General features: G+C 38.2%; 1 protein-coding gene across 6 annotated transcripts in view; it reads left to right on the top strand.

Annotated features, from left to right (window-relative positions):
* EPC1 (enhancer of polycomb homolog 1) overlaps positions 1-24,266 on the top strand; it is a 119,078-nt gene that overhangs the window by 78,625 nt on the left and 16,187 nt on the right. For 5 of the 6 annotated variants that reach the window (XM_055275088.2, XM_055275089.2, XM_055275087.2 and 2 more), the window contains exons 2-10: positions 1,605-1,764; positions 13,777-13,922; positions 14,319-14,525; positions 14,867-15,015; positions 16,218-16,377; positions 20,559-20,735; positions 20,818-20,907; positions 20,990-21,138; positions 22,778-23,130. In XM_055275088.2, the coding sequence (XP_055131063.1) occupies positions 1,605-1,764; positions 13,777-13,922; positions 14,319-14,525; positions 14,867-15,015; positions 16,218-16,377; positions 20,559-20,735; positions 20,818-20,907; positions 20,990-21,138; positions 22,778-23,130 (1,591 nt within the window). The remainder of the gene's footprint in view (positions 1-1,604; positions 1,765-13,776; positions 13,923-14,318; positions 14,526-14,866; positions 15,016-16,217; positions 16,378-20,558; positions 20,736-20,817; positions 20,908-20,989; positions 21,139-22,777; positions 23,131-24,266) is intronic. The other variant, XM_055275090.2, reaches the window with a different exon arrangement.

Raw genomic sequence — 24,266 nt, 5'->3', positions numbered from 1 at the left:
GAATAAGAAAAATGCAACACTTTGAAAATGAGCAAAGAAGAGCAACATTTGAAAGAAAAGAAACTTTATCATTTGTAAAGAAATTAACCTAAAGTAACAGGAAGGGCAAAGAGTTTTAAACTCAAAAGGAATATTGAGAAATAGTTACTTAAGGAATGAGGAATATGTGTTGTTACAACCTCAGATACACCCTTTGAGCACTTCCATTTGTAGTTGTCCTACAGATGCCTTCACAAGTCCACAAAGATATCTTGTACATAATAATACATGAGTGGTTCTTTGTAGCACTTAGGAGATGGTAGGCATTTAGGTTGTTTCCAGGTTTTTTTCCTATCAATTTGTATCTGGTTAAATGAATTCGGGAAGTCCATATAGTGGAATATAATGTAGCTATTATAAGGAATGTAGTAGAAGTATTGGTATGGAAAGATCTCCAGGTTATCAAGCAAACCAAAGCTAGGGATAAAGTTCTATATTGTGTATATCTTTATATAGGAGTATGTATATTCCTTTACATATTTAAATACGTACACATTTGTATATACATTAAAATATTGAGAAGAAAATACTCATTCTTAATGGACTACCTGTGAAGACTGGAACTTTTCATACTATTAGAATGTTTTTTATCCATGAACTTTGTGTGTGTGTGTGTGTGTGTGTGTGTGTGTGTATGTGTTTGAATTTAATAAGGCATATACCAAAATTCAGTGTTGATAGGCCTGGATGAGACCAATACCTTTATATGGCAGTTGGTAGTATCACAAACTAGGAAAAGCTTTCTGTGTGTTGGCTAAACCAAAACTTATTTTGAGCACCTGTTATATGTCAGGCATTATACTAAACATTTTATTCACATTTATCTTACTTAAATCTCCAACTTTGTACACTAGATTCTTTTTTTCTCTTACTGTAGGAAATAGATTTAGAAGACTGGTTTCTTGCCGGGAGTCACAAACTGTTTCAGTATCAGAGTTGGGTTCTAATCCAGACAGCCTGAGTCCATGTGCTTTCTGCCCCTACACATACTCTGCAGCTGCTCAAAAAGGGCTCTGGAAATGTGTATGAAAGGTTATCATTTCAGACAAAAGACCAGGATTTGAGTCTGTCAGTTTCAACTCAAAATGGAGATAACCTCTGCCCTTCCTTGAAGAAATCATATTTATTTGATTTGTATTCAAATACCTTCTAAATTTATGAAGTATTACATGAATAAAAGATTTGAATCAATAAAATATTTTTAACCATAGCCCACTTTCTTTATATAACAAGTTCAAATGTTTTAACTGTTTCTCCACATCTCCTCTGTAAAATGCAAGCTTTGTTTTTGTCAACTATTTTGAATCTCTTTATATAATTCTCAGTTTTGGCAATTCCTTTTGCTATATTGAGGAAATATTCAGTGTTTCTGATAATTTTTTTTTTTGTTTCTACCTAAACTGATTTCATCACTAGTTGTATCTTGTTAACAACATGCTTTTAAGACCTACTACTAGAATCTCTCTATTTTAAAAACAAATGAGCCAAAAAAAACTTCTTGGCTATATGATCTGTTTACTGCTTTTTGAAAATACATGAACTTACCTGTTTTTTCTTCTTTTTAGGAACATCATCTTCAGCGGGCTATTTCAGCACAGCAGGTGTATGGCGAGAAGAGGGATAATATGGTTATACCGGTCCCAGAGGCAGAAAGTAATATTGCTTACTATGAGTCTATATATCCTGGGGAATTTAAGATGCCAAAGCAGCTCATTCACATACAGCGTAAGTAATGATTCTCTTAATGATTGTATTTTCTATATTTCTCTTATTATGTAACTTGACAGATTTTTATCTCTTCAGGAGCATTTTTGTTGTTTGTTTCATTGACCAGCATCAGCTTAAGAGGTATTAGAGTCCATTTTCAATTTTTAAAATGATATTTGAGATATCTGACAAGAAAAGATAGCATTTATTATCCTACATTTTTTGTTTCATCCCAGCATACAATCTTATGCTGCTTTAGTCAAGTAGGATAAGAAAAAAAAAAAAAACTCAGATATAGAAATAGTTTTCTTCCTGTTTAGAATTAATAATATTAATAGTCTTAAAGAACTTCTTGATGTAAGTGAAAGTCAACCGACCTTTTCTCTACAGGGTCAGATTGTAACTACTGTAGGCTTTGTGGGTCATTCTGTCACAACTATTCAGTTCTGCTGTTGCAGTGCAAAATCAGCTAAAGAGAATACAAAAATGAATGAACGTGGCTGTGTTGCAATAAAACTTTACTGATAAAAACAGATGGAAGGCCAGAATTGGCCCATAGGCCATAGCTTGCCAACCCCAAATTTGTTTTTTCTAGTAGAGTGATGCTAATTTTTAAAATTTAGTGCTCTGATTGGGAACTTATTTCACTTAATAGTGATAGGTTCTTCATAAGAAATGATCGTTTGATAACTGTGTGACATTTGGTGATGAATAGCTGAGAGCTTTTACACAATCTCCAATTAATTAACAACTTAAAAACAAATAATTGAAAGGTTAGTAAGGTAAAATTCCTGCAGCTTTCATTGTCTTGTTAATCTTTATGATCAAGAGGTTTTTCTTTTTTCTTTTTTGTTTAAGACGAAGTTTCACTCTTGTTGCCCAGGCTAGAGTGCAATGGCGCAATCTTGGCTCTCCACAACCTCCACCTCCTGGGTTCAAGGGATTCTCCTGCCTCAGCCTCCTGAGTAGTTGGAATTACAGGCACACGCCACCACGCCCAGCTAATTTTGTATTTTTAGTGGAGACGGGGTTTCTCCATGTTGGTCAGGCTGGTCTCAAACTCCTGTCCTCAGGTGATCCGCCCGCCTCGGCCTCCCAAAGTGCTGGGATTACAGGCATGAGCCACCATGCCTGGCCTGATCAAGAGGTTTTTCTGGAGGACCATCTAAATTTTTTTTCTTTAGGACAATATAAACCAATTTTGTTTTTATTGTTCCTTGCAAGCACATTGAGAAACCAATTTTAACTAGTTTACTTGTGCAGTCACATGTTTTGTTACATTTAAGAGACAGACACAGACATTATAAACAAATGCGATAGATATTAGAACCTAAAAAGTTGTTTTCCAGAAAATCATGCCAAGGTGGATTTGAAAGTTAAGGATCTGATCTTCCCCATTCTGTTTTGCTGCCACAAGCTATATTATCTTACAAATGCATGCTTTTAGGTTAAAGCAAGGTTAAGTAAAATAAGATAAAATTATACTAATTTACATTATCATGAGAAAAAAATTAATACATGTCTTAAAGATGGCTTACTTATTGATTATCAAAATCTATAAAATACATTTGACTGATAACTAGTGAATTATACGTGGTCAGTAAAGTCAAAAGGTACTACTGTATTGAAAAAGGAATTGACTCCTGACATTATAATCAAATATTAATAAAAGACAGCAGAATTGTAGTTTATTTGGGAGGAAATTTTTTATTGTACAAATTTGAGGTAACGTCTTTGGAAAGATGTATACTTTGGAATATTAATAAAGATAATGCTGCTAAATTTGTGTTAGCTGCCCTGTATCTATGGGAGGTTGCAGAGAAATGTACAGAGAAGTCTCCTGCACAGCTCCTCCAGCCTCATCCAGTATTAACCTCATGTACAACTATTGTACAGTATCAAAACCAAGAAATTGAAATTGGTACAATCTAGAGTTTATGCAGATTTCACCAGTTAGACGTGTACCACATATGTGTGTGTGCGTGTTTGTAGTTGTGTATAATTTTATCATGTATAGCCCTGCATAACCACCACCACTATCAAGACACTCACCTGCACCATCACCAGCAGATGCCCTGTTGTTACTTCTTTATAACCATATCCCTGCCTCTCCCCATCCCCTGACCGTCACTCATCTGTTATCCATCTGTATAATTATGTTCACGGATGTTACATAAATGGAATCATGCAGTATGTATCCTTTTGAGGTTGGCTTTTCTTCACTCAGTATCACTGAGGTTCATTCAGTTGCTGGATATATGAATAGTTCATTCCTTCTTATTGCTGAGCAGTATTCCATGATATGTATACATCACAGTCTGTTTAATCATTGACTCATTGAAGAACATTTGGGTAGTTTCCAGTTTTTGATTATTACAAATAGAGCTGCTATGAATATTCATGTACAAGTTTTTTTGAGAACATGAGTTGTTTGTTGTTGTTTGTTTGTTGAGACAGAGTCTCACTCTGTCACCCAGGCTGGAGTGCAGTGGTGCAGTCCCAGCTCACTGCAACCTGCACCTCCTGGTTCAAGCGATTCTCGTGCCTCAGCCTCCCAAGTAGCTGGGATTACAGGTGTGCGCCACCACACATGGCTAATTTTGTACTTTTAGTAGAAATAGGGTTTCACCATATTGGCCAAGCTGGTCTCGAATTCCTGACCTCAAGTGATCCACCTGCCTTGGCCTCCCAAAGTGCTAGGATTACAGACATGAGCCACTGCACCCAGCCAGAACATGAGTTTTTCTTCCCCTGGGGTATATATTCATGAGTGTAGTTGCAGGGTTCATCCATTTTTAGTTTGGAAGGGAACTGCCACACTGTTTCCTGGAGTAGATGTACCATTTTATATTATCACCAGGTATATATTACCCAGTTTCTCCATATCTCTCTAGCACTGGGGGTTGGCACTATTTTTCATCCTAGCCTATTCTAATAGGTGTGTAGTAATATCTCATTATACTTTTCATTTACATTTTCCTAAATGGCTAAAATGAAATATCTTTTCATGTGTTTATTTGCCAGTCTGTACATCCTCTTTGGTGAAATGATCGTGCATGTCTTTTGTGTCCCCCCCCGCCTTTTTTTTTTGAGATAGAGTCTCACTCTGTTGCCCAGACTGGAGTGCAGTGGTACAATCTTGGCTCACAGCAACCTCCGCTTCCTAGATTCAGGCAATTCTTCTGCCTCAGCCTCCCGAGTAGCTGGGACTACTGGCATGTGCCACCATGCCCAGCTAATTTTTGTTTAGTTTTGTTGTAGTAGAGATGGGGTCTCCCCATGTTGGCCAGGCTGGTCTCAAACTCCTGACCTCGGGTGATCCACCTGCCTCAGCCTCCCAAAGTGCTGGGATGATAGGCATGAGCCACCATGCCCGGCCTCTTTTGCTTACTTTCTGTGGGATGTGTGTCTTAATGTTGAGTTTGAGGTGTTTTTTAAAAGATAATATTCTAGACACAGTGTCTTTGTCAGATATATGACTTGGAAAAATTTTTTTTTTTTTTTTGAGATGGAGTTTTGCTCTGTCGCCCAGGCTGGAGTGCAGTGGCATGATATCAGCTCACTGCAAGCTCAGCCTCCCAAGTAGCTGGGACCACAGGCACGTGCCACCATGCCTGGCTAATTTTTTGTATTTTTAGTAGAGATGAGGTTTCACCATGTTAGCTAAGATGGTCTTGATCTCCTGACCTCGTGATCCGCCCGCCTCGGCCTCCCAAAGTGCTAGGATTACAGGCCTGAGCCACCACGTCCGGCCATGAAAAATTTTCTACCATTTCTTAATGTCTTTTCATCTTTTATTTTTTTAATAGACTTTTCATGGGACAAAAGTTGTTAATTTGGATGAGATCCAGTTTCTCAATTTTCCTTGTAATGGATCCTGCTTTTGGTGTCAAGTCTAAGGGCTCTTTGCCTTTCCTATGTTCTCCTAAAAGTTTTGCCATTTTACATTTAAGTCTGTGGTCCATTTTGAGTTAATTTTTGAATAAAGCAAGAGGTTTAGATCAAAGCTCATTTTTTTGCCTCTTGATATCCAGTTGTTCCAGCATCATTTATTTAAAAAGCTTTCCCTCCTCTATTGAATTGCTTTTGCTTCCTGGTCAAAAATTAACTGGACATTGTTCTGTGGATCTGTTTCTAGATTCTCAATTCTATTCAGTTGATTTCTGTGTTTATCCTAAGACAATATCACTGTCTTGAGTATTCCAACTCTACAGTAATTTTTAACATCAGGGAGAATGATTCCGCCTGTATTATCTTTCTTTTTCAAGATTGTTTTGATATTTTAAGGTCTTTCCTTTACATATAAACTTTAGAATAAACTTGTCTATGTCTACAAAGAAACTTGCTGATATTTTTATGGGAATTGCCTTAAATCTATAGGTCAATTTGGAGAGAACTGACATCTTTTCTATGTGAATCTTCCAGGTCATGAACACAATGTTTGACACTCAAAGTATTCAGGTCTTTTTTTATCTCTTTCATTGACACTTTATAATTTTCATTATACAGATCCTGCACATGTTTTATTAGATTTATACCTGGCTCTCCGCTTAATACTCAAAGGAAGCCTTTTTTAAAAGGGTAGTCAATATGTATATTTTTATATGCATTTGCGTGTATGAGTGGGTGGTCATGTAGGTACGTAGGTAGGTAGTTAGGCAGGCAGGCAGGCAGGCAGATAGATAGATAGATAGATAGATAGATAGATAGATAGATAGATAAGATAGATATAAATGTGCTTCTAATTCTTTCCTCTGTAAGGGCCAAGAAACAAAAATAAGCAAACATAGCACCTATTCTCTAATTTATTCCCCACTAAACGGCCCAGGAAGCCTTGAAGAAATGGCTGATTACAGGGCTGAGGCAGGGTAGGTACAAGATGACCCTGTAACATCTTGTTATACTGGATATTAAGCTTTCAAAAAAATGATGGTGGTGTGTCGTGAAGACACGGGCTTCCGCTGGCTAATTCTGGGACAGTTCAAGCAACAATGTAAGTACAATAATTATAAACCATTGAAAAAGTAAAAATTGGCGGGATGTAGTGGCTCACACTTGTAATCCCAGTACTTTGGGAGGCCGAGGCGGGCAGATCACCTGAGGTCAGGAGTTCAAGACCAGCCTGGCCAACACGGCGAAACGCTATCTCTACTAAAAATACAAAAATTAGCCGGGCATGGTGGTGTGCGCCTGTAATCCCAGCTACTCGGGAGGCTGAGGCAGGAGAGTCGCTTGAACATGGGAGGCAGAGATTGCAGTGAGCGGAGATCGCCCCACTGCACGCCAGCCTGGGTGACAGAGCAAGACTCTGTCTCAGGAAAAAAAAAAAAGAGTTGAATTGATCCACTGTAGAAAAAATGCAGGGGGAGGGGGAGGGAAAGCATTAGGAGATATGCCTAATGTAAATGACGAGTTAATGGGTGCAGCACACCAACATGGCACATGTATACATATGTAACAAACCTGCACATTGTGCACATGTACCCTAGAACTTAAAGTATGATAAAAAAAAAATTTAAAAAGCTAGAGTTAGAAAATCATTTTTGCGGCCGGGCACGGTGGTTCACGCCTGTAATCCCAGCACTTTAGGAGGCCGAGGCAGGCGGATCACGAGGTCAGAAGATCGAGACAATCCTAGCTAACATGGTGAAACACCATCTCTACTAAAAATACAAAAAATTAGCTGGGCGTGGTGGCAGGTGCCTGTAGTCGCAGCTACTCGGGAGGCTGAGGCAAGAGAATGGCGTGAACCTGGGAGGAAGAGCTTGCAGTGAGCTGAGATCACACCACTGCACTCCAGCCTCGGCAACAGAGCGAGACTCCGTATCAAAAAAAAAAAAAAAATCATTTTTGCAATTATCATAAATCAGGGTTGGATCATACTAGAATCATCAGTGTGTGCTCAATAAGAGACGAAATTTTGATGAGGAGATTTGCATGGCTTTAAGCTCTCTCCACAAACTACTCATTAATTACAAAGAAGAAAAATTTAGGCAACATCTTGACTGGTGATCAAAATTGTCATTACTTACGGGGAACGGATGAATATTGTGTGCCTCTAGATGTGGATATTCTGAGAAGGACTTAAAAAGTTCACTTTGCAATAACCTAGCCAAGAATGTATAATCTAATCACAATGGAGAAAAAAAATAAGAAAAACACAGAGTGAGGAATGTGCTAATAATAATAATGATGATGATGATGATGATGATGATGATAATAGAGGCTTGGGGAGGGGGACATACCCAAAAAACGTCAATGTCTTAAAAGACATTGGTGGCCAGGCACGGGGACTCACGCCTGTAATCCCAGCACTTTGGGAGGCCAAGGTGGGCGGGCCACCTGAAGTCAGGAGTTCAAGACCAGCCCGGCCAACATGGTAAAATTCCATCTCCACTAAAAATACAAAAATTAGCTGGGCATGGTGGCAAGCGCCTGTAATCCCAGCTACTTAGGAGGCTGAGGCAGGAGAACTGCTTGAACTCAGGAGGCAGAGGTTTCAGTGAGCCAAGATCACGCCACTGCACTCCAGTCTGGGCGACAGCGTGAGATTCCATCTCAAAAATACAAAACAAAACAAGCCATTATGAATATAATGTGCCCTCCTATGCCTTAGAAAATGAAAAAATAAAGAGTGAGCGTGTATAATGAAAGTGCACACAAGCACAAGCACATGTGCACATGATAAAACAAAATAAAAATTTAACAATAGCTGAATCTGGGTAAAGAGTATGCAGGTGTTTCTTGTACTGTTTTTATTTCAACAACTTATATAAGTTTTGACTTCTAAATAAAGTTTGTGTAATGGATACTTTTTTCCTGAAGTAGAACCTACATTTTCGTTACCTCTCAGAACGGATATCCTGTCTTTGTGCTCTGATACTGGAAGATTATTTTCTCCTTCCCTCTGCCTGCCTCAACATCCCCTGCAGCATATTCTTCTGGTACCGCTTTCTGACAGATAAAATCTATAGCAGCAACCAGAGAACTTTATGTATGAAAGATTTATATCTAAGATTTCAAATCTAATATTCCCGATTTCGCTGCCTAAGTACATTCTAGAAGTGACCCCAAGCTCTAGCTTTTAAGCAAAGGAAACTGAAGATTTTCATGATCTAGCTAGTCAGTGGTATCTTTGTTTTAGAGCTGAGGCAAGGATGTCAAATACCTATCACCCCATAGTAAATAACACCTTCACAACAGTCTTTTCTGCTGCTCAGAATTGATATCAAGAGCTTTGCAAGTAGATATTATTAATCGTGCAGTTAGTGCTCGTGTTAAAACTGGTGTGACAATTTTTCTTCCCTTGGTAGTGTTCCTACCTTCCTTCCTTTCAATCAGGGCGTATATTCTATTCCTAATCCACATTGTGTGCTGTTTCATGGATCCAGATATCCTTTCACTATTTGCTTCCTGTGTTTTTAAAATGCTGTTTGAAGTTATGGACATACTCACCCAATGCACACTTAGTTTGAGTCATAAATGGCACTTGTTACGTAGCCACTTACATTCCATCTCTATTACTAAACTTTAATATCTTTGTCTTAGATCCAAGGCAAGGATGTCAAATACTTCCCACCCCATGGTAAATATCTATTACTAGACTTTAAATACCATGGTTTGTACCAGCCTGGATTTCCTTTAAAAATAATCTAATCGGCTGGGCGCGGTGGCTCACGCCTGTAATCCCAGCACTTTGGGAGGCCGAGGCAGGCAGATCACGAGGTCAGGAGATCGAGACCATCCTGGCTAACACGGTGAAACCCCATCTCCACTAAAAATACAAAAAATTAGCTGGGCGTGGTGGTGGGCGCCTGTAGTCCCAGCTACTCGGAGAGGCTGAGGCAGGAGAATGGCGTGAATCCAGGAGGCGGAGCTTGCAGTGAGCTGAGATCACGCCACTGCACTCCAGCCTCGGCAACAGAGCGAGACTCTGTCTCAAAATAATAATAATAATAATCTAATCAATGTATAAGTCCTATTGGTATTTTACTTAGGCTTATGTCTACATGGCAGTTATGGTATACTTTTTCCTACATCTGTGTATCACACATAATACTGTATTCTTTTTACCTGTATGCATCTCTGGGTTTATTCCTATCAGAATATTTTTAAAGGAGCCAGATTCCACAGTGTAGTTCTCATTATTATTTAAGAATTATAGGCCAGGTGCGGTGACTCACGCTTGTAATCCCAGCACTTTGGGAGGCCAAGGCGGGCAGATCACCTGAGGTCAGGAGTTGGAGACCAGCCTGGTCAACATGGTGAAACCCCATCTCTACTAAAAAATACAAAAATTAGCCGGGTGTGGTGGCAGGCACGTGTAATCCCAGCTACTCAGGAGGCTGAGTGAGGCAGGAATATCACTTGAACCCGGGAGGTGGAGGTAGTGAGCTAAGATCACAGCATCACACTCCAGCCTGGGCAACAAGAGCGAAACTCCCGTCTAAAAAAGAATTATTAACCTGTTAGGTCTCACTTTAATTGATAGAACTTAATTAGAAGAGATGACCTATTTGCCTGTTTTTCTTTAGACCCTGTTTTTTACTTTGAACACATCCAATAACATGACCCAGAAAATCTGAAGATACTCTAAATTCTAGGAACATGATGAATATTTTACATTTTTATTGGCCTGGGTTGAGGTGTTAATTGGAAGCTGCAGATTCAGCTACAGCTAAATTACATATTAAGGTTGTTGGCTGTGGGTTTTTTGGTCAAGTGAAATTCCAAAGTGGGTTTTTACATGTTAGCTTTTCTCTAGGGTTTTGGTATTCTATATATGAACAAGATTGGGTACTCTTCCTATGTAATAATTTTTTTTTTTTTTTGAGATGGAGTCTTGCTCTGTCGCCCAGGCTAGAGTGCAGTGGCGCAATCTCAGCTCACTGCAACCTCCGTCTCCTGGGTTCAAGCAATTCTCCTGCCTCAGCCTCCCGAGTAGCTGGGATTACAGGCACCCGCCACCACGCCCAGCTAAATTTTGTAGTTTTAGTAGAGATAGGGTTTCACTGTGTTGGCCAGACTGGTCTGGAACTCCTGACCTCATGATCCACCCGCCTTGGCCTCCCAAAGTGCTGGGATTACAGGTGTGAGCCACCACGCCTGGCCCGTTTAAGATTTTATATGAGTTTGCACTGAATAAAAGAAAAGCCTCTTAGAGAGGCAAAAGGGCTCAGACACTCCGGTCCTTGTTAACGTCAGAGGGAAAGACCCTGAGCTCCTTGATTCATATGATAGAAATCATCCTTTTCAGTCTTGATGCAGCCCCTGATATGTTGGGTGTGACTTGTCATTGATAATATAGTATCTACCAGAAGCTATGGCAAGTGTATTTTGATGCAAAGCAAGGTGATCCTTGGCAAGCTCATTTTGTTTTAATGAATAATTAGGCTTTGTGATTGTGGTTTGACATGTGATACGATCTAAAGAAGAGGATGCCAAACTGTAGTGTATAAATGAGATCCTAAAAATGAAATATAACCTTAAGAAGCAGAACATTGGCCGGGCGCGGTGGCTCACGCCTGTAAATCCCAGCACTTTGGGAGGCCGGGGCGGGTGGATCATAAGTTCAGGAGTTCAAGACCAGTTAGCCTGGCCAAGATGGTGAAACCCCGTCTCTACTACAAAAAAAAAAAAAAAAAAAAAAAACTACGAAAATTAGCCAGGCGCAGTGGCAGATGCCTGTAATCCCAGCTCGTTGGGAGGCTGAGGCAGGAGAATTGCTTGAACCCGGGCTGCAGAGGTTGCAGTAAGCCGAGATCGCCCCAATGCACTCCAGCCTGGGTGACAGAGAGAGACTCTGTCTCAGAAAAAAAAAAAAAAAAAAAAAGCAGAACATTGAGAACATTGCTAGTTGGTCCCTATCAATTTGGCTTTCTGGATTATTTTCATCAGTGCTCTTTAATAGAACTTTCCATGATGATGGAAATGTTCTGTAATCTGTGCTAATACAACACTAGCCACATATAGCTATTGTAGCACTTGAAATGTGGCGATCGTGACTGAGGAACTGAATCTTAAATTTTATTTAATTAATATAAATTCAGTTAGCCACACATGGCTAGTGGTTACCATATTAGACAACATAGACCTGCATTATTTTGGTTAGGAACAAAATATATCAAGCGTTTTTAATCTAACAGTTTTAATCAACTTGAGGATCTCTAAAAGCTGTTTACATAATAATGACAAAATGAGATGATGGAAAATCATTGAAGGGCCCATGATTGCAGGTACTGTGAGTACAGAGATGTTAACATCTAGAAATTTTTATACTCTGAATACTCACTTATTTTAATAGGAATGTTATAGAAGTGATATAGGTCAAAATAAAAAATAAAACAGTGAAATAATACATTCAACTGTACCAATATTTTTTTACTTCTCCAGGCCAGACACTGTGTTAAGCTTTAAGCAGAGATGGCAGTATTTGGCAGCTAAATAGTGCCCTTTGTACCCACCACAGACTTTAATGTCTGACTGGTTTTGGAGGTTATTTCCCCCCACTTTAATAGACGTAACATTACAGAAGTGGCATACAAGGTGAAACCTATTACCCTCCACTTAGCAGTACAGAAATAAAGAAGGCATGCCTCTCCCTAAAGAGATCACGCACATTCTAATAGGGAGGCATGCTTAACAAGTAAATTATAAAGTATGTGAAGTGGGTTCTTAGCCACTAAAAAAGATGAAAGTGGTTAGGAACCACTTCTTGGGTGGGGAAAAATCAAAAAAGGATTCTAGAGGAGTGATACCAGGCTGGGTGCTAAAAAGAATAAATAGGCATTTGCCTCCTTGGTGGGCAAGCAGAAAAACAGGGATTTTTGTAAAGGCCTGCAGTCATGAAATAGCATACTGGATGAAATCAATGAAATCTGATGTTACTAGATCATAAAGAACAGGTAATACTGGAGAGAATAGGAAAAAAGAGCCTTATACCATTTAAAGATGTGGACTCTAATGTTAGTAGAAGGAATTAAGTAAGGGAAAGATGTGAGACAAATTTTTATATTAAAGCTATTTAATATTTTGCTTATCATATTCATATCAACCTAGCTTAATTTTGATAAGTAATTAAACAACATTTGATAGTAGCAGTGGTTCTTGCCAGCAGATCTAAGATCCTCCCATTTCCATCAACATGACAGTGTTCCCATAGAGAAACAAACTTCCTAGGCAGGAACAGACTCACTGAGTGACAGTGAGTCAAAATCTGAAATGCTCCACAGTTCGAAATTTTTGAGCTCCAGTGTGATTCCACAAGTGGAAAATTATACACCTGCCCTCATGTGATGATGGGTCACGGTCAAAACTTTGTTTCACGCACAAAATTATTTAAAATATTACTTAAAATCACCATCAGGCTATGCATATAAGGTATATGTGAAAAAAATGAATTTTGTGTTTAGACTTGGGTCCCACCCTCAAGAAATCTCATTACACATATTCAAATATTCCAAAATCCAAAACACTTCTGGTCCCAAGCATTTTGGATGAGGGATTCTCAGCCTGTACTGTTATTGGTAGTGGCTTCTAACACTTCAACTTTAAAGACCGCTCCCTTAGCCTTTGGTAAAGTAGTTGAATAATCTACAAAATAGGACTTAAATATTATAGAAAAAAATCTTAAAGGCCTTCTCCTTTTATATTTTAAAAATTGCCTATGTGATGATTTTTGAGCTATAAAAATGGCACTTGCACATGGTTCAACCAAATAAGTTTTAATGATTGCTTTATGTTCTTAATAATAGGCTTCTAGTTTATTTGCTTTTAGGAGTGGTTGGAGGGGGTCGCATCCGTTGTCTTTTATTACTTATATGTATATTCATAGTAAAGATAATCTCCTTTCTTTAACTTTAAATGTGTAAGAAATCTGTAAGCTTAGATTGTTTGCAACTTTGGAAACAAAATCCAAAAATTCTTTCTTATTTCTTTAGAAAGTGTAGGTCTTGTTTTTATGCAGACATCTGTGAATTTTTTGTTGGTGAATTCACACAGTAAATGATTGCATATGGTTCCTTCTGTCAGCTTTTAGTTTGGATGCTGAACAGCCTGATTATGATTTGGATTCTGAAGATGAAGTATTTGTGAATAAACTGAAAAAGAAAATGGACATCTGCCCCTTGCAATTTGAGGAGATGATTGACCGCCTAGAAAAAGGCAGTGGTCAGCAGGTACAACTTCATTTGTATATAACAAGTATATACATATTCTATGTAAAGAACTGTATTGTATGGAAAAAGTGTGAGATTGTAGGTTGGGGGTAATCAGTCAGGCCTTAGAGTTAAAAAGTATGAATTCAAATCTCATCTCTGCTTATCAGTAACCTGTGTAATCTTGAGCAATATGTTTAAATTTTTCTGTGCCTCAGTTGCCCTGGGATTGTCGTAAAGATGAAATAATGCATATAAAGCACCCTAGTTCAGTGACTGACAGGCATAATGTACTCCTCAAGTTTCCCATTTGTTAATAATGTTGTAATATCGATTATTGTCCTTTAAATTTAGAAGTAAATACTATGAACCTTGTATGTGTTTTGTATGAAAATGACATAATGGTTTTACATTTAGCCAGTCAGTCTGCAGGAAGCCAAACTACTGCTAAAAGAAGATGATGAACTAATTAGAGAAGTTTATGAATATTGGATTAAAAAGAGAAAAAACTGTCGAGGACCATCTCTTATTCCATCAGTAAAACAAGAGAAGCGAGATGGTTCCAGCACAAATGATCCTTATGTGGCTTTTAGAAGGCGTACTGAAAAAATGCAGACTCGAAAAGTAAGTGAATTTGAAGAATTTTTTTGATAATTATATAATAAAAATTATTTATAGTTATGACTATCTCAATACTGTGGTTTAATTTATATTCAAATAGGACTTTCCAATTATAAGAAAAATACTTAAATTGAACTTGATTTATTATGCAGCTATTAATGTTATATTTTAATGTTAATCCATTTAAAAATCAATACAAAATTGATTTCCTGGTGATCTGTGCTCCCTTTTATTGTCTTTAAATTCTAATTTAACCCTTCAAATACATAAATTTTATGGGTCAATAACTATACCACTAGTTAAAAATACTTACTAACATTAAACAAGCAACTTCACATTTGCAGAATCGCAAAAATGATGAAGCCTCTTACGAAAAAATGCTTAAGCTGCGACGAGATCTAAGTCGAGCTGTTACTATTCTAGAGATGATAAAAAGAAGAGAAAAAAGTAAAAGAGAGCTATTGCACTTAACACTGGAAATTATGGAAAAGAGGTAATGTATATTTTAATAATATTAGAGGAAGTATAGTGCCATTAACATTTTGTATATTGAGTTAATTTATTTCCTATGCAATAATCTAATTACAGAAATATCTTTTTTTAATAATAGAGACTTTAAATATGTGGTATGATACTTTTTGTACTTTTACATGTTTTCCTCTATTTTCTTTAAAAGTGACTGTATTCACTTAAGTTAAAACATACCTAGTATTTCCATTTCAAAGTGGTCTTTTTTGGTCCTTGAGTTGCATGTAGGACTGGGAGGGAGACAATTCTAAAGTTTTTGTTTGAGTTAATTGATAGTACTGCTTTTTTAATGCATATAAAATTTAAAACACTGGATTGTTAAATAGAAAAGGGTAAAGAAAGAGGGGGAAAGGCCCATATATCTTACCACTCAAGCATTTGGCAAGGTACACAATGAAAACTTAAAAAAAAACTCTGCCCTATTTCTAGTCCCTATCCCCAAAGAAAACCACTTTTAAATTTCTTGTGATTACTTTAAGAAAAATCAGTTTTAAAGCCCAGGCAATTCTAATTAGCAGAAACATCCTTAGCACCATTTTAGGCATTATTTTCAACTTCTTCACCAAATCTTTCACCAAAATTGCTACGTTAAAATTCCAGCTTTTGATTTTTTTCCCCACACTCCTTTATTTACATGCCATGATAAAGCTATAAACCAAAAAAGTAAAAGGAAGAAACAAAAGGAATTATGTAATCTTTAATTTTAAGAGACATTGAATAGTCAAAGTTTAACTACAATCTTGCCTTAAATGTAATTGGTGTTTATAATTACATCCCAGTCAGCTAGTTATTAATGGTTATAAAGATAAATACTTACAAAGCTAACTTTCCAAAATTTTCTTCTTTTTCCTGCTTTATTTAGGTATAATTGACAAATACAAATTACATATTTTGTATGTTGATCAAAGGGTACAAACTTACAGTTATGAAATGAATACATTCTGGAGACCTAATGTGCAGCATGGTTAATAACAATGTATTATATACTTGAAATTTGCTAAGAGTAGATCTTAAGTAATCTCACCACATATACACACAAGGTAATTATGTGAGGTGATAGATATGTTAATTAGCTTGATTGTGGTAATCATTTCACAGTATAAATGTATATCAAAACATCACGTATTCCTTATATATAATTTTAAACTTTCATTTGTATAATTTTAGGTATAATTTGGGCGACTACAATGGAGAGATCATGTCTGAGGTTATGGCCCAGAGACAGCCAATGAAACCTACTTATGCCATCCCCATCATCCCTATTACTAATAGCAGTCAATTTAAACACCAGGAAACAATGGATGTGAAGGAGTTCAAAGTTAATAAGGTGATTAATGTTTTTGTGATAATAGTATCTAATAATGGGATGGTATTTTATCATTAGCATGAAAGTTAAAAAGAAAAATACATATAGGCCAGGCACGGTGGCTCACACCTGTAATCCCAGCACTTCGGGAGACGGAGGTGGATGGATCACCTGAGGTCAGGAGTTTGGGACCAGACTGACCAACATGGTGAAACCCCGTCTCTACTAAAAATACAAAAAAAATTAGCCAGGTGTGGTGGCATGCGCCTGCAATCCCAGCTGCTCAGGAGGCTGAGACAGGAGAATTAATTAAATCCAGAAAGTGGAGGTTGCAGTGAGCCGAGATCACACCACTGCACTCCAGCCTGGGTGACACAGCAAGACTCCATCTCAAAAAAAAAAAAAAGATAAAAAAAGAAAAATACATAAAAAAAAACCCACCTTAATGTATACTGCAAAGATTGTGCCATAATATGAAGAAAAGCAGAAGTCTATAATTAAAATTTTGTTTCTCTTCCTTATAAAGGGAAGCTTTTGTTACTATATCTGATAAAAGGAAAAATACTCCTTTTACAAGTTGTAGGATGATGAAGTATTGAAATAATTCATACAAAATATGGAGAGTTAGGGAGAAAGACATGAAATCCTCCCTGATCAGATGAGTTTTTCTTTCTTTCTTTTTTTTTTTTTTTTGAGACAGAGTCTTGCTCTGTCACCCAGGCTGGAGTACAGTGGCCGGATCTCAGCACACTGCAACCTCCACCTCCCGAGTTTAAGCAGTTCTCCTGCCTCGCCTCCCCGAGTAGCTGGGACTACAGGTAGCACGCACCACCACGCTGGGCTAATTTTTGTATTTTTAGTAGAGATGGGGTTTTGCCTTGTTGGCCAGGCTGGTCTCAAACTCCTGACCTCAGGTGATCGGCCCTTCTAGGCCTCCCAAAGTGCTGGGATTACAGGCGTGAGCCACTGCACTCAGCCTCAAATGAGTTTTTCTGTCTTTTGTGGACACAATCGTGTATAAGAGGGAATTTTGATATCTTAATAGTTTGTAATATAATGATTTAGAAATGGAAATATTTGACAAATTAGTACTTAACTAAATCACAATTTGTGAAGAATAAAATTTGTGAGAGGAAGTACAATTAGTGAAGGAAAACTGAGGTAAATAAAGGAGCGCTGTTAATTAAGTGGCACTTTCTTGAAAAGTGTACATCTGAGGAAAAAGTACGTTATGCATTTTTTGTATGAAATTTTTCATGGCCGGGCGCAGTGGTTCACGCCTGTAATCCTAGCACTCTGGGAAGCCGAGTCGGGCGGATCACGAGGTCAGGAGATCGAGACCATCCTGGCTAACACGGTGAAACCCTGTCTCTACTAAAAATACAAAAAAATTAGCCGGGCATGGTGGCGGGTGCCTGTAGTCCCAGCTGCTTCAGAGGCTGAGGCAGGAGAATGGCATGAACCTGGGAGGCGGAGTTTGCAGTGAGCCGAGATGGCGCCACTGCACTCCAGCTTGGGCTACGGTGCAAGACTCTGTCTAAAAAAAAAAAAAAAATTTTTTTTTCATGAAACTTTGCATCTACCATACCAGTTTAATTTGAGGAATGGGCAAATTTGCCACCAGTTTTATCTCCCCTGCATCATTTAATATCGTGCTCATGCAGGTTTTTTTTTTTATTGTGGTAAACAGACCTTCAAGCCTGAATGTACAACCTGCCACACCAGTTAGAATGAATGATGATTTCCCCAGCCTGGACTTTTTTTGGGGGAGGAGGTGGGGAGTTATTTAAAGCAGTGCCAGGGACCAGACCATTTTGTGAAAAAACCATGGACTTTTTTTTTCTCACTTTGTTAACATGGACATTTTGATTTTTAAAAAACGTAGGGGAGAGTGGAAGAGTAGTTATTCTCGTTATTCTCTTCCATAATCTGGAAAGTTAGAGCTGTGCCCCAAAATACTGTTTTAGCTTACTCATGTAAGTTTTTATTTAAATTTTGCATTTATTTAAATTTTATGTCCTGCATTTATATTAGTTCTAAATGTATCTTTAAAGTTTAATGGAACTGTTCCCACTGTTACTTTTTTTTTAAGGCGGAGTCTCGCTCTGTCACCCAGGCTGGAGTGCAGTGGCACAATCTTGGCTCACTGCAACCTCCACCTCCTGGGTTCAAAAGATTCTCCTGCCTCAGCCTTCCAAATAGCTGGGACTACAGGCACATGCCACCACGCCTGGCTAATTTTTTGTATTTTTAGTAGAGACGGGGTTTCACCATGTTAGCCAGGATGGTCTCAATCTCCTGACCTCATGATCCGCCCGCCTCGGCCTCCCAAAGTGCTGGGATTACAGGCGTGAGCCACCCCACCCGGCCTCCCACTCTTAACTATTTTAATGTGGTCCCCCTATCTGAGCCCTGCCTGATTTTGTGGACTACTTTAGTGTTATCCTTCAGTTTTCATATTTTAAGATTAATTATCCTATTATTTGCTTTCCTCTGTATGTGCCACTCATGCTTGAAAGTTACTTTAGGCCGGGTGCGGCAGGTCACGCCTATAATCCCAACAGTTTGGGAGGTAGAGGCAGGCAGGTCACTTGAGGTCAAGAGTTTGAAACCAGCTTGGCCAACATGGCGAAACCCCATCTCTACTAAAAATACAAAAAATTCACGAGCGCAAATTGCTGTAAATAGGGTAGTAATGGCACCTAAGCATAGCATAAGGGTTTGAATTAGTAGGTGCTTGGGAGGCTGAGGCAGGAGAATCACTTGAACCTGGGAGGCGGACATTGCAGTGTGCCGATATCGCACCACTGTACTCCAGCCTAAGTGACAGAGCAAGACTCCATCTCAAAAAAAAAAAAAAAAAGGAAAAGAAAAAGGTAATAGATAATAATGCAGTCCTCAAGCACTGCCCTAGCTGACAGCTGATGTTAGCTTTTAAATAATGTTTTGCCTTGCCATGGCCAGCTTTTGATTTGATTATCCTGTCGAATACAACAGTAGAAATTGTAGAGAAATGCCTTATGCTTTGGGAAAACCATAATTTCATAAACTACATAAAATGTAACATAAATATTTAGCATATTTACATAACCGTGGCGCTTGCCATGATCTTTTTCTTTCCAACAAGTACAATTTTTGCCACTACTTTACCTTACCTATTGCCTACATATCAAATTCATACTTCTCCCAACCTTTGCCATCATCTGCAATACATGTTTCTAGCATGCTGTGTTCCATCAGCTCAGTTACTCTTTTTTTTTTTTTTTTTTTTTTTTTGAGACGGAGTCTCGCTCTTTCGCCCAGGCCAGAGTGCAGTGGCGCGATCTCGGCTCACTAGAAGCTCCGCCTCCTGGGTTCATGCCATTCTCCTGCCTCAGCCTCCCAAGTAGCTGGGACTACAGGTTCCCGCCTCCACGCCCGGCTAATTTTTTGTATTTTTAGTAGAGACGGGGTTTCACTGTGTTAGCCAGGATGGTCTCGATCTCCTGACCTCGTGATCTGCCCACCTCAGCCTCCCAAAGTGTTGGGATTACAGGCGTGAGCCACCGTGCCCAGCCCAGTTACTCTTGCCTGTATGTTTTATCTTGCATTTCCCCTATTTAATGATTTCATATCTTTATCCTTTAAAACTGTTCAAAAGTCACCATTTCAGAAAGCTTACATTGTTCAGCCCACAAATCCTTACTACTCTTTATTTGTATAACCCCTCACCCAGCATTATGGCTTTGTTTTCTACTATGTTAACAGTTTTCTGTAGTTTGCTTTCTGTGTATACAAAGACATTTTCATTATTATTTGTCCTATATTTAATATTTGTTGAGAATAAGGACTAGACAATCCCCTTTAAAAAAAATTCTCTTCTAGAATTTTCATAGAAAATTAAGGAAATGAGAGGAGCCAGCAGTAAATATACTAATTGCAGTTGTAAGACTTCAGAAGTTGGAGAACTTCTGTTCTCTCCTTTTAATTGAAACAAAATCATTTGTGTGATTATGTTTAGATTGTAGGACAAATTTATGCTTTCATGGAGGCCAGCTTCTCTAGACTTTACACTATAAGATGGCCAAACATAGAGTCTTGTGTCTCTTATGAATATGAATGCCCTCATTATAGCAATAAACTTCTTTTTAAAATTTCCCCCAAAACTGCAAGTTTGTTGAACACGGTTTCTAGTGTATAATTAATTCATGTCTTTGTTGCAGCAAGATAAAGCCGATCTTATCCGACCGAAACGGAAATACGAGAAGAAGCCCAAAGTCTTACCATCGTCTGCCGCTGCTACTCCCCAACAGACGAGTCCTGCTGCACTGCCAGTCTTCAATGCTAAAGATCTGAATCAGTATGACTTTCCCAGCTCAGACGAAGAACCTCTCTCCCAGGTACAAATACAATTCTCTATGAACATTGAGGAGGGATGTAGGAAGTCACATATCTGACCTACTTTCTTTATTTCATTTAAAGGTTTTGTCTGGGTCTTCAGAAGCTGAGGAAGACAATGATCCTGATGGTCCTTTTGCTTTCCGTAGGAAAGCAGGCTGTCAGTACTATGCTGTAAGTTTCAGACTTCTTTGTAAATAACAAACTATTTACCTTTAACTGACAAAATTAAATAATTTGGATTTTTTTTTTTAAGCCTCACTTAGACCAAACTGGCAACTGGCCTTGGACTAGTCCTAAAGATGGAGGATTAGGGGATGTGCGATATAGATACTGCTTAACTACTCTCACCGTACCCCAAAGGTGTATTGGATTTGCACGAAGACGGGTTGGGCGCGGTGGAAGGTAAGGTATTTCTGTAGTCCTAGCAGAAGGATATTTTAGGGATTAGGGTAATTGAATCTAACTTTTAAAGTCAGGTAATCCCTCTGAACAACTCATTAGTTCCTATTTGCTATTCTTAACTGATTTGTTGACTAAAATATTTTTGTTGCTGTGCTACCTGGTTCTTACACATCCATAGCTTTTGACATAACTCTAATGGGTCCCTAGTGGACCTGCTTTTCTCCCCAAGGTGGAAAACCTCAGATAAATTATCAAGGGGTAGAATTGTGAGAAAAGGCAACAGATGAAGACAAGTGTAAATCCTGATTGCACACAGTGTATTAAGTTAAAGAAACTGCAAAAAAGTTGTTTCACACTAACTAGTATAATGGGTTTAACCTGACAATGAAAAGGATCCATGCATAACCTGATCTTGACATCCCAGTTTGTCAGGATCTAATCGTTCTTCCTTTGTTTAAACCTTGTAGAATTCCTTCCTTCATACTCTAAATGCCTTTATGTGAGAAGTTGTTTGTATGGGGACAGGAAACAAATAGCAAAACACATAAACTCAAGGAATGGAGAGACGTTAATGTATAATGTGCGGGGAAAATTAAAAGGGAAAGCAAATAATGGTATCAAGGTGCTTTTTCAGGAAGAAACCCAAGGGTATATTTATGATAAACTAATGGCTTATACATATATTTTTTTTCATCTTTAACTCTTAATTGCAGAGGGTTTTTTTTTTATTTAAACATTGGTTAAGAATTACCTAGGCACTAAAATACATTTTATTTAGTCCGTTTTTTTCTATCACTGTGTTGACATCAGGAGCAGTGAAAATTATCTACATTAGCTATATTTTATTCTATTACTAACATTAATCAATGTTATTATTTTGACTTGGAGCCATTTATAATGTTTATAAAAATAACATAAGAGGCCAGGCATAGTGGCTCACACCTGTAATCCCAGCACTTTGGGAGGCCAAGGTGGGTCGATCACTTGAGGTCAGGAGTTTGAGACCAGCCTGGCCAACATGGGGAAACACCGTGTCCACTAAAAACACAAAAATTAGCTGGGCATGGTGGCAGGCACCTGTAATCTCAGCTACTCAGGAGGCTGAGGCAGGAGAATCACTTGAACCCCGGGGCGGAGGTTGCAGTGAGCCAAGATCGCACCATTGCACTCCAGTCTGGGTGACAGAATAAAACTCCATCTCAGTCAATCAATCAATCAATAACATAAGAATATATCCTCTAGAGTAGTGGATCTCAAATATTTTGTCTATAACAAATGTTAATGGTATACTATGTTTTTTGTTGCTTTTCTTCTCTCTTCTCCCTTTCCCCCCCAAAGGAATGAAGTTTTTGCTTAAATATAGAATAAATGTGTTCACAACATTTTATAAAGCATTCATTTTGGTGCTTTGTAATGGAAGTGAACATCTTTGGTTGAAAAACAATTTGTTAAAAGAACTTTTATTAGAAATTGAGGTTGTAGCCTGTAAGAACCAAATACTAAAATAATCAACTTTAAAGCTTTTAAATATTCAGTATGAGTTGGCCTTTTGGCAGCTGGGGGGAAAAAGAAAAAGCTTTAATATATAATCTTTGAATAGCTATTTTAAATAATTGTTTCTTGTCTGATTTTTTAATAGGGTTTTACTGGACAGAGCTCATTCAGACTATGACAGTGTGTTTCACCATCTGGATTTGGAAATGCTTTCCTCACCACAACATTCTCCAGTCAATCAGTTTGCCAATACCTCAGAAACAAATACCTCGGACAAATCTTTCTCTAAAGACCTCAGTCAGATACTAGTCAATATCAAATCATGTAGATGGCGGCATTTTAGGCCTCGGACACCATCCCTACATGACAGTGACAATGATGAACTCTCCTGTAGAAAATTATATAGGAGTATAAACCGAACAGGAACAGCACAACCTGGGACCCAGACATGCAGTACCTCTACGCAAAGTAAAAGTAGCAGTGGTTCAGCACACTTTGGTATGTTGACTGTTATGATGTACATTTCTATAGAAATGTCAAGTCCAGCCATTTGCCATTTGTTTGACTGTGTGGTCTGTTACATTTATGGCTTAAAGTCCTTTTCTCTTAAACAGTTAAAAAAAAAAAAAAAACAGATCTTGGTCTAAGTATTTATTTGAATTCTGTTGCTATAGGAGTTTTTATGTGTGTGTCTTCATTTAAACATACCTGCAGGCCGGGCACGGTGGCTCACGCTTGTAATCCCAGCACCTTGGGAGGCCGAGGCGGGCGGATCACAAGGTCAGGAGATTGAGACCACGGTGAAACCCCGTCTCTACTAAAAATACAAAAAAATTAGCCGGGCGTGGTGGCGGGCGCCTGTTGTCCCAGCTACTCAGAGAGGCTGAGGCAGGAGAATGGCGTGAACCCGGGAGGCGGAGGTTGCAGTGAGCTGAGATTGCGCCACTGCACTCCAGCCTGGGCGACAGAGCGAGACTCCGTCTCAAAAAAAAATAAATAAATAAACATACCTGCATACAAAGATGGTTTATTTCTATTTAATATGTGACATTTGTTTCCTGGATATAGTCCATGAACCACAAGATTTATCATATTTTTCAATAATATGAGAAGAAAATGGGCCGTAAATTGTTAACCATTTTATGTTCAGATATTTCTCTAGTTTTTACCTAGTCTGCTTTAGCATAGAGACCAGCAAGTGAATATATATGCATAACCTTATATGCCGACACAATAATTCAGAATAATTTATTAAAGATAAACTAATTTTTCAGAGAAGAACATCTAAAGGGTTAATATTTTTGAAACATTTTCAGATAATATCTATTTGATTATTGTGGCTTCTATTTGAAATGTGTCTAAAATAAATGCTGTTTATTTAAAATATTCGTATAATCTTAGCTGTCTGTTTTAAAGCATAAGTTTGTGTTATTTGAAGCATGTATATTGTAGAAATTCACTACTGAATTATGTTACTACTGATTTTTGTAAAGGTAATCTAAGGACTATGAAGATATTTATTGTTCCCCTAATTCACCCTGCTGGGTTATAGTTAAGTTGCTTCATAAATATGAACATTTGCTCTGATTCTTAAAGACCTCCAGAAAATGTTCAGTAAACTAATTTACTCTGTG

This window comes from Symphalangus syndactylus, chromosome 4 (assembly GCF_028878055.3).
Source record: "Symphalangus syndactylus isolate Jambi chromosome 4, NHGRI_mSymSyn1-v2.1_pri, whole genome shotgun sequence".
In the NCBI taxonomy this organism is placed as follows: domain Eukaryota; kingdom Metazoa; phylum Chordata; class Mammalia; order Primates; family Hylobatidae; genus Symphalangus; species Symphalangus syndactylus.
This window is presented reverse-complemented; position numbering and strand designations above follow the sequence as displayed.